General features: G+C 54.5%; 1 protein-coding gene across 1 annotated transcript; it reads left to right on the top strand.

Moving 5' to 3' along the window:
- Positions 1 to 4,210: 4,210 nt before the first annotated feature.
- On the top strand, positions 4,211 to 9,135 carry HMGB3 (high mobility group box 3). The gene is made up of 5 exons (XM_022561138.3): positions 4,211 to 4,312; positions 6,471 to 6,625; positions 6,902 to 7,041; positions 7,503 to 7,677; positions 8,116 to 9,135. Exons 2-5 carry the CDS (start codon positions 6,476 to 6,478, stop codon positions 8,254 to 8,256), a joined length of 606 nt encoding a protein of 201 aa, XP_022416846.1. The 5' UTR covers positions 4,211 to 4,312; positions 6,471 to 6,475; the 3' UTR covers positions 8,257 to 9,135.
- The last annotated feature ends 1,252 nt before the right edge of the window (positions 9,136 to 10,387 follow it).

Raw genomic sequence — 10,387 nt, 5'->3', positions numbered from 1 at the left:
AAACAAACAAAAAAGAGTAAGACAGACAAGTGTGGGACTTCTCTGGTGGTCCAGTAGTTAGGATTCCACGCTCTCACTGCCAGGGGCCCAGGTTCAATCCCTGCTCCCTGATCGGGGAACTGAGATCCCACAAGCCCCACGGCGCGGCCAAAAGAAAAAAGAGTAACACAAGTGTGACACTAAGGGTCAAGAGACCAGTCTTCCAGCCCCTGCTCAGCCACTGACTCCTGGGGGGCCCTCTGTGGCAGGAGGGGCCTGGGCTAGTGGGCTTCCGAGGTGCCAGTGCCTCTAATGCTCTACAATCCCATTAGAAGAGAGCCGGAGAGCCTTGGTAGGAAAACACTTTCCTCTCTTCGGGAAAAGAGCCCAGCTGGAATGTAACTCCCACCCAAGAGCAGAGGGAAGGTGAGGTGGAGGCGCCAGGGGAGGCCCCAGATCCCCTGGGAGTGAGCAGAGTGGGGCAAGGGCCCTGGGAAGGCCTAGAAGCCAGCAGTTAGACTCCCTACCTGTGAAGACTGGAATTTACAGAGGCTCCCAGTTTACTAGTGAAAGGCTGTGCTCATTGTGGGATCTTCACAGCAAGTGCCCTTAACATATTTTAAGTGATTCAACAACCTGACCCCACCTCTGCCCCCGAAATCCACCCTGGCGCGTTTCCATTGATTCTTCAAAGGAGGCTGGCCTGGATGGGCCTCGGGGATGTCACCCTTAAGCCCTGGGTGCTCAGATGGAGGCCTCGGGTGGGGTTGGGGGACGGTGAGGTCTAAGGAACCAGGGTTTCATTTTTGTTGAATGATGAAGATTCCCCTTAGTTTTGGGGGAAGGGGGTCTTGAACTGAGAGGCATCGAAAACCTCTTTACCACACTCTGTCATATTTCCTATTGCCTTGGAATATTTTCCTAACGTCTCCAGGCAGCGAAGTGGCTTACAGGATTCTGGTTTGAGATTCTCCTGCGTGGATGGGCCTGACCTCAAAGGGGATTGATGTAGCTAAAGCGCTTTCCAGCGCCTTGACCAGTTGGAGCGACGCCAAGCCACTGGGCACTGAACTTTGCTGCAGACAGAAGAGGCAACTGGCCTTGGAAGCCCTGAGTCCACGCCATGCCCGGGCATCCCTGACTTTCTGTCACTTTTTTCACCTTCCAGGCTGTTTCTTAGCCGTGCCCTGGGTGGCCTTTTACAGGTGACAGTCAGATCACTTTCACACACACCCTCACAAGCAGACTGGACAGTGGCTGGGGTGGATAACGCAGGTCGAATCACCTTTGACACATGACACTGAGGCTGGCAGAGCTGAGGTGACATGGCAGAAGGCCCACCATGAAGTCAGTGACAGAGTCCAAAGCCACTGCCTCGCCCCTGCCCTCCAGTCCCAACCCCGCTTCACCCCATCTCCCTTCTGTTATTTATTTATTAGTAGACATTCAAGACGTGTACGTGGGATTGAATTATGAGAGAGTTTCTGCTGAGGTAGGGACCTACCAGGCACTGCCTGTGCTCCAGCTGCTGCCACAGACAGGCCGTGCTGAGGAGAAACCTAGGCTGCGAGGGGCCTCCCAACTGAGGCTCATGTGGAATAGATGGAGGAACTGGGGAGACTGGGCCTGAAGGAGACATGGAGACTTGGGGGTGATATGTGTGTTTGTTGGGGGCAGGTCAGGGAACCATGGCAACAGCCTTCACATCTCTGGCACGGGTCAGCGTGACCACAGGTCGAAGCTTCAGGCCAAGTGCTTCAACTTGATAAGAGGAGTGGCTTTCTTGGGAGCAGACATGAAAATTCTTCCTTTGAAGAATGGGAGGAAGCCTTTCGTCATTCAAAGTACATACACAGAAATCGGAGGCAGCGGGTAGGGAAGAGGTGGCCTTGACGGTGATGTCTGGACACCACTTACCGTAAGCTCTCTTCTGGCTGGGAGAGGCTCTTATTTCTCTGGCTTGGCTTTCAAACTCCTGCCCCTGGGAATGCCCTGGGTGTGAGTGTGTACACACGTGCTGCTTGTGACTTCCCTGTGCTTGTAAGTGTGACCCTCACCAACCACTCGAGGGCTTGCCAAGTCGTGCCCGTGGGCTCTGAAGCTGACCACTCCGGTTCCCCCAGCTTGGTGCTTGCCAACTTCTAAGGGCAGCTTCCCACTGTGGCCAGGACACCAGGCGGTGGCTGGACCAGAAGGAGGCCCCTGTCCTCCTGAGACCCTGACTCCCATCTCTGGCCTAGAAAGGCCTGACAACATTGAGAGGCTAGGGCACTCTGTAGACTGGTTAGACCATAAGTGGAGGCCCTGCTCCCCTCTGGGAAGGGTAGAAACAGAAGAGGGGGGAGTGGCTTGGGCAGATCAGACCCTGAGAACCTGATCGTGGAAGAAGCTGGAGCTGTCTGCCTGGAGAAGAGACTTGGCCTGCCGTGAAATCTCTGAAGGGTAAGGGATTGGACTGTGTGTAGGATGGTGGCCCCAGGACTCAGAGATAGCCCCAGATGGAAAAGACAGCCCAGAAGGGAGGTGGTAAGCTCACTGTGAGTGGAGGTATGCAAGCAGAAGGTAGGCAACCACTCAGCTAGCTCTAACAGGGACCCTTAGACGAGGGAGCCTTAAGATGTCTGCATTCCTAAGAGTCTGTATGTTGGGGACCTAGGAAACTGACTCGATACCTGTGGCTCTTGTCAAAAGAGCACTATCTTTGCCTTTTGGTCTCAGTTGGATCCCTAATGTTGGAAGCCCAGCAGTGCCAGCTGCAGGGGCTCAGACTTGCCCAGGACATTCAGAGGAGTTGGCAAGAGCTGGGTGGGGGTGGGGAGGCAGGTGTCTTGTGAGGTCAGCTCCCTTGCATACCACAAACTCAGCTACAGTTTCTGGAAACAGCATTTGGAAAACTCATCTTTTGGTGGGTCTCATCTCTAACTATGGGAATTGTAAATAGCTGGCTATCTTGGCCTTCCAAAGTGCTTTAGAAAGGGAACTTCGATAGAAACTCATGATGCCTCTTCTACTATTGTCTCTAAATTTCAACCCTTGAAATGTGCTCCTTTTTCTCCCCCTTCCTTTTTTCTTCCATTCTTTCCAGGATGCTCATGGTATCTCCAAGAGGGAATGGGGCGCTCAGATATTTTTCAACAGGCCTGATACTAGCATCTGGAAAGGGACATTTCTTCCTCCTGTGTGACTCTCCTGTACAAGGCAGGACATTTGGCATCCCTGGCCATCCCGTCCTCATATTAAATTCCAGCAGCATATCCCAGTAATGGAGCATTTCCCAACATCCCTTAGAGGTGACACTGTCCCCCTCAACACACGCATTTTGAAAACCATTGCCTGAATCCCCCCAAAAGAATTGACTGGCTCAAGGCCATACCACCCAGTGACAAAGCCAAGGCCAAGTCAAATCTCATTCATTTATTCCAAGAACTTTTATTCTTCAACAGGGTGTGTGTCAGAAGAGCAAAGGGAACGCGGGCCTGAACTGAGGCAGTGAAGAGGGGACTCCCCGCCCGCAAAACTACTACTTCCCACGATTTCTCTCCTTTTGCCAAACTCCGGTTTCCTCCTCTAGCCCACCTAGCTCGCCGCTTCCGCAATTGCAGCACAGATCGACTTTCCGGCAATTAGTGGAAAGAGTGTAGTCGAGCGCGATCCGCGGGAGGAGAATCAGGTGCTTTTCAGGCGGGGCAGGGGAGTGAGAGTGCTGAAACCCAGAGGTCTCCGGAGCGAGCAGCCGCCTTCCGCCGGGCATTCGAGAGTGAGCTGCCGCCAGGCCCCAGCGGCAGAGTCACGGCGGAACTCGGTGGAGGTGGAGGACCGTCGACCCTCGCGGTTGATCCCTGGAGGTGTCCCGGGGCGGGGGGGGGGCTATCTGGGGGCCAGGGGTCGGGGCTGGGGGCTCACAGGCCGCGGCGCAGAGGGAGCAGAGAGCAGCGCAGCCGGGCTCGACCTCGCCCTCCAGACACCAGAGGCCGAGGCCGCTGGGAATGGCGGGACCACCTCTCCAAAGTCCTTTGAGATCCCAGCTCTGTTCGAAGACGGGGGTGCGGGGGGTGGGACAGCGAGATTATTATTATTCCTCTGTTTTGCCTCTGCAGCCAGCGCCGGCGGGTTGTTCTGTTTGAATGAATGATCCCAGCGGCCGCGCCCAATGGGCGCCCGCGCCTGTTTAATATTCATGAGGCTCGCGGCCAATGGCCGGGCGAGGAGGCTGTTTTAAACGGCGGAGCCCGCTGGCCAATCAGGCGGCTCTCGTGGAGGCAGCTAGCGCGAGGCTGTGGAGCGCTGAGCCGCGCGTCGTGCCCTGCGCTGCCCAGACTAGCGAACAATACAGGTACGTTTTGCCCCGCCCGCCCGCCCGCCGCCGCCGCCGCCGCCGCCGCCGCCGCCGCCGCCGCAGCGCCCGCACAACTTTCCGGCCCGCGCCGCCGCGAGCGCGCTCCGCCGCCGCCCCCTGCCTCTCCTCCCTGCGCCCTTCCCTCCCCCTTCGCCTCCTTTCTTGCTAGGTGCGGGAAGGAAGGAGCAATTCAGGTGTTTCAACTTTTCAGTGCTTCAAGCTGAGCTCCCCCGCTGTCGGGGCTGGGCTCCCTCCGCGGAGCCACCCTCGGCCGACGCCCCCGGGGCAGCGGCCCAGGGACCGAGGCCCCCTGAAGCCAGAGGTTTGGGCAGCTGCGGCGGCGCGAGCCGAGGGGCGGCTGCGGGTTCGGGCGGCGCGCGTCCCGGCGCGGGGCGGCGGCCCGGGGAAGGGGGCCGGTGCTCCCCGGCCCGGGACGGACTCCGCGGGGGGCGGGCGATCGCTGCCCGCCGGGGGCTACGGCGCAGGCAAACTTCACTCCCGGGCTCGGCGGGCGCCGTGCAGACCCGCGGGCTGCACTGCTGCTTCTGCATTAACATGGCCGTCGCGGGAGCGCCCGGCGGCCCGTGGTGGGCGGGCGCGGGCCAGCCGCCCCCCGCTCCTCTCCTGCCCGCCGGGCACCGCCGCCGCCGCCGCCGCCGCCGGAACATGGCTGGCGCGGTGCTGGGCTCGGGCGAGCGGAGGACCGGCGGGCGGGTGGGCGGGGTGGGCGGCGGCGGCTCCCGGGCGGGCTCCGGGATCGGCCCCGGCGCTCGCGGCCTGCGGCCGGAGGCGTGGAGAGCCGGGGTCGCCGCCGCGGGCCCCGGCGCGGCCGAGCGTCATGGCCGCACGGGTGCCTTTGTTATCCGGAGCAGTGCGCCCCGCGCCGGCGGGGGCGGGGGGGCTCCGGCCCGCGGCCCCCGCAGCCCCGGGCTGGGCGGGGCGGGGTGGGGGCTGGCGAGCAGGCGGCGGCGGCGGCGGCGGCGGGGCCCGGACCGCTTTGTTCGCCGCCGCCTGCGCCGGCCGCGCGCGGATCAGCCATTTTAGCGAACGGGGCTCGGAGGCACGGCTGGCGCCGCCGTCGCCGCCGCCGTTGCTCGCCCGGCTCCGCGCCCCCGGCGCGCTGCCGCCGCCGCCGCCGCCCCCGACCCCGTGCGCCTCCCGGGGGTGGCAGCGGCGGATTTCAGGGGCACTTTCTTTCATCAGGAAGCTTTTGACAAAATGGAAGGTGAATTATGTGTGTCCCGGTGACCCAGCGCGGGGCCGAGCCCGGCTGCCCATGGCCGGCCCGGGGTTCCCCCGCGACCCGTCCCGCCGCACCCATGCCGCCGCCGCGGGGCCCTAATTCAGCCCTTCGGTCTGTCCCTGCGAAGGGGAGCGCTTTAGTTTTGCGTGATGACCTTGGGTGTGGGAAAAGGAAAAGATGGCGGGAAGCAGGGGGGGTGGGACAGGGACGATGACACGCCGCAGCTGCATTTTTATTTGGAAACTTTGGAGAAAGTGTTCCTGGCTGGACATGCGTTCCGCTTTACGGACGAGCAAGACTACCCCTTTTGGTCTCCCCTCCCTCTTTAGGTAACGATGAAGTGACAGATTTGAACTAGTAGTACAAGGGATATCTGCTCACTTGCCAGCTCACCCTTCTTGTAAAAGCCATTTCTATAAGCCAGAACGCTTCAAAAATAGTGAAATTTCAAATGTTCCCTCTTTGCACTTCTGCTGCTTGGATCTTGTGTTTGGCAGTGGTGACAGTATTTTTGTCTCTAACATAGTAAAGCAGATGACCAGCTAGCCTTAAGTCGTTGGTTTCAAGCTTCAGCCATCCACCTGCGCCCTCTACAAATGTGTCCTCCCCATTATGTGATTCTCGTTTTCAAAACGTGGTAGTTCTGAGTCGGAATATACCTCTGAGCCACCCCACTTGGGTTGGTTCCATTTGGACAACTTGATGTCTCTCAGAGAAGTAACTCGCAAACCAGCGCACTTCATGCTGGTCAAAAGTTAAATGACATGCGACAGTGAAACTGATTTCCTCCCCACTCTTCCTTCAGCTGCAAGTGGCATCTGGGGGGAGGAGGGTTCTTCCTAAATGGCCACCTTTGGTATATCTTGTATATATTCATTGTATTTGTTTTTCTTTCTCTCTTCCTTTCATTAGTCAAGATGGGTAAAGGTGATCCCAAGAAACCAAAGGGCAAGATGTCTGCTTATGCCTTCTTTGTGCAGACGTGCAGAGAGGAACATAAGAAGAAAAACCCCGAGGTCCCTGTCAATTTTGCAGAATTTTCCAAGAAATGCTCCGAGAGGTGGAAGGTATTTTTCTCTTGTGTCTTTCAAGCCAGTCCTAGTTGGATTTCACACTTTGTGCTTACTTACCTTCAGTGTAACCCCAGGTGGCTGTTTTCTTCCTCTTAGACTCATCTTGCCTGTCTTTAGAACTTTGCATGTGTGCTTTTATTTTCGAAGACTCTACCAGGGTTTAAGTCCCCTTTTGCAAGTAATTATAGCAGCTGCCACTTTAACTACAGGACAGCTGAACAGGTATGTGCTCACTGCATTGAGGAATTTAACAGGTCCTATTCTTTGCAGACAATGTCTGGGAAAGAGAAGTCTAAATTTGATGAAATGGCAAAGGCCGATAAAGTGCGCTATGATCGGGAAATGAAGGATTACGGACCAGCTAAGGGAGGCAAGAAGAAGAAGGACCCGAATGCTCCCAAGAGGCCACCGTAAGTGACTGTAGGATTCAGGATAACAGTTAAGAGCTTTCCTTCTGCTTGAAAGATTTTTTAAAAGATAACTTTACCTAAAAAATGTTGAGATACCTCTGCAAAACATTCTGTACTTTGAGCTTTAAAATGCAGGGCCAGGGAAGTCCGGAGTTACGGCTGTGCATGTGAGCTGTGCGCCTGGTTGGCTGTCGGCCTTTCCACTGGGAAGGAGGCAGACAGTCCAGTTCTGGGTGTCAGGGTCCATGGGCACGTTCTCTCCCCTCTTCCCAGGAACTGAGGAAGCACCATATATTTCTGAAGCATCTTAAGCATTCTGGTACCTACAACTTTGTAACATTGTGCATGGCATCACACATTTCTTCACGTGGCAGGAGTCATAGTGGTAGGAACACGGGATTTCGACTTCAGCTCCCATTTTGGTGGGTTCTCATCTAATGTATACCATTCTCCCCTCCAAGGTCTGGATTTTTCCTGTTCTGTTCTGAATTCCGCCCCAAGATCAAATCTACAAACCCTGGCATCTCTATTGGAGATGTGGCAAAGAAGCTGGGCGAGATGTGGAATAACTTAAGTGACAGCGAGAAGCAGCCATACATCAACAAGGCAGCAAAGCTGAAGGAGAAATACGAGAAGGTGAGAAGGGGAATCAGTGTGCCCTGCGCGGGCTGGGGCCCCTGGGAGCCTGGATGGGGTGAGCAGTCAGCTGCCCTGGCTGTGGCTGGGCCGGGGGTGGAAGGCTGCAGGAACCGTCTCCGCTCCACATCAGCCTGGTGTGCTGGTGGTCTGGCTTCTGACCGATGTTTGTATCTGGGGCAGCTTTTCAGGCAGGCCTCGAACTTGGATCATGTGGGATGCCCCGGGCAGAGGGTCTGATAGTGCTATTCACGGGACTTTGAGAGCCCTTGATCGCCCATTCATTCTGCAGTTGCAATGGCTGAGAACCCAACTTGAATCTGGAAACAAATACTTGAAAGAGCAGCCCTGTCTTCCTCCCTCGTTTTCTTATTCTGGGGCCGGGAGGGCTTTGCTTCTACCCTTGGCTCATTTGGAATGTGCCCCTGTTCCTTCCAGGATGTCGCAGACTATAAGTCTAAAGGGAAGTTTGATGGCGCCAAGGGCCCTGCTAAAGTTGCCCGGAAAAAGGTGGAAGAGGAAGATGAAGAGGACGAGGACGAGGACGAGGACGAGGACGAGGACGAGGAGGATGAATAAAAGGAACTGTTGGCCTGTCTCCTTGTGAATTACCTTAGCGTAGTGGGCGCAGGGATGGCCACAGCTCTCGCCTGGGGTGTGCCTGTTGCCTCCATTAGGTTGAATTACCCAGTTGGATCATGATTATATCGTAGTCTCTCAGAGTGCTCTAGCAGTTGTCAGTGGTTTACGTGAAGTGGCCATGGGTGTCTGGAGCACCCGGAAACTGTATCAAAGTTGTACATATTTCCAAACATTTTTAAAATGAAAAGGCTCTCGTGTTCTCCTCTGTGCACTTTGCTGTCGGTGTGACAAGGCATTTAAAGATGTTTCTGGCATTTTCTTTCTTTAATTGGTGAGGTGGTTGTGTTAACTCTTTGGTCATTGGCTAGGAATCCCGAGTTCTCAACTGTACATATCTATAGTTTGTAAAAAGAACAGAGCAACCGAGACACACTCTTGACGCTCCTTGCTTGGCGTGGAGGCTGTAGGAGCGATGCCTTCCGGAGAGGCCGTAGCTCAGGGCGTGCACTGTGGGGCTGGACCTGTGGACACTGCAGTGGGCATCCATTTAGCTTCAGGTTGTCTTGTTTCTGTATATAGAGACATAGCATCCCGCTGCCATTCTTAGCTGTGGAAAAGGGGGGGGGTCAGCTGGCATGAGAAGTGTTTTGGATCCTTTTTAGTTGAAGTGCAGTAGTTTTAAACTGTTTGTTTCTTAAACAAACCATAGAACTCTTCATTGTCAGCAAAGCCAAGAGCCACTGCATTGATGGAAGTTCAAGAACGTTCTGTACTAAACACGATCTGCAATGTTCTGTTATTTTTTTTGTATGTTTAGAGTGCTGAAATGTTTTTGAAGTTAAATAAACAGTATTACATTTCTAAAATCGTGCTCTATGATAGTCTAAATGTCTGACTCACAGCAGTTCTAGCAGGAGGACAACCTACTCCATGGTATCTGGTGACTAGCCTCCTGGTGAATCTGGTAAACGACTGACCTACTGTGGCCAGCCGCCTGAGGATGGAGATTGGAAGAGGGCTACTTGAAGCTACTGCATGATTTTGTTTGTGTCTGAGAGGCATTAAGGTGCACATATATACAATGGAATATTACTCAGCCATAAAAACAAACGAAATTGAGCTATTTGTAATGAGGTGGATAGACCTAGAGTCTGTCATACAGAGTGAAGTAAGTCAGAAAGAGAGACAAATACCGTATGCTAACACATATATATGGAATTTAAGGAAAAAAATGTCATGAAGAACCTAGGGGTAAGACAGGAATAAAGACACAGACCTACTAGAGAATGGACTTGAGGATATGGGGAGGGGGAAGGGTGAGCCGTGACAAAGCGAGAGAGACGCATGGACGTGTATACACGACCAAACGTAACGTAGATAGTGGGAAGCAGCCGCATAGCACAGGGAGATCAGTTTGGTGCTTTGTGACCACCTAGAGGGGTGGGATAGGGAGGGAGACGCAAGAGGGAAGAGATGGGAACATATGTATATGTATAACTGATTCACTTTGTTACAAAGTAGAAACTAACACAACATTGTAAAACAATTATACCCCAATAAAGATGTTAAAAAAAAAACTTGAATATAGGCGCTGAGGTCATGGCACAAGCAAGATTTAGCACCTTTCAGAGGTTCCGGAAGGTGGGTGGTTAGGATTAAGGCTGACTACTGTGTAGGGTGTTTTTGTTTTTGCGTTTGGTCTCCCACTCTACCCTCCACGTTGTGGGTGTGAAATTCATTGGTAAACAGCAAAAAAAAAAAAACCTTTTGGGCTTTATTTTTCCTTTCACCCCTCGCGGCTACCCCCCAGAACTCATACAATAACATTATTTGTTCTGCTCAACAATCGAGGTGGTCTTGAGCTCTAGCAACCTCTCCTGGACCCCAGTGAGGGGTGTGTGGAGGAGGGAGCAGTGTCCTTTTTTCCCCCTGACTTCAAGAAACCAAACACTCCAAGGAAGATGGCTGGGCTCCTGTTGCAGTTTCCATCATGGGGTACCTGCAGGGCAGGCTGATGGAATCAACTGCTTCCAAGGACTAAATGCCTCAGAAGAAAAGACCCGTCTTCCAGTGGTTTGACCTCTGGCACGTAGATTGTTAAAATGTTAAATTGTTGCTCAGCTGGAAG

The sequence above is a fragment of the Delphinapterus leucas genome, chromosome X (assembly GCF_059928025.1).
Source record: "Delphinapterus leucas isolate spDelLeu-1000000601 "Yukka" chromosome X, BTC_Dleu_Yukka2, whole genome shotgun sequence".
NCBI classification, from domain to species: Eukaryota; Metazoa; Chordata; class Mammalia; order Artiodactyla; family Monodontidae; genus Delphinapterus; species Delphinapterus leucas.
This window is presented reverse-complemented; position numbering and strand designations above follow the sequence as displayed.

What these genes read in the sequence shown, in the direction of transcription:
- HMGB3 (XM_022561138.3), top strand. Translation starts at nt 6,476, where the DNA reads ATGGGTAAAGGTGATCCCAAGAAACCAAAGGGCAAGATGTCTGCTTAT. An exon ending in AATGCTCCGAGAGGTGGAAG is followed by an intron (nt 6,626 to 6,901) that starts GTATTTTTCTCT and finishes TATTCTTTGCAG; the next exon opens with ACAATGTCTGGGAAAGAGAA. An exon ending in TGAAGGAGAAATACGAGAAG is followed by an intron (nt 7,678 to 8,115) that starts GTGAGAAGGGGA and finishes TGTTCCTTCCAG; the next exon opens with GATGTCGCAGACTATAAGTC.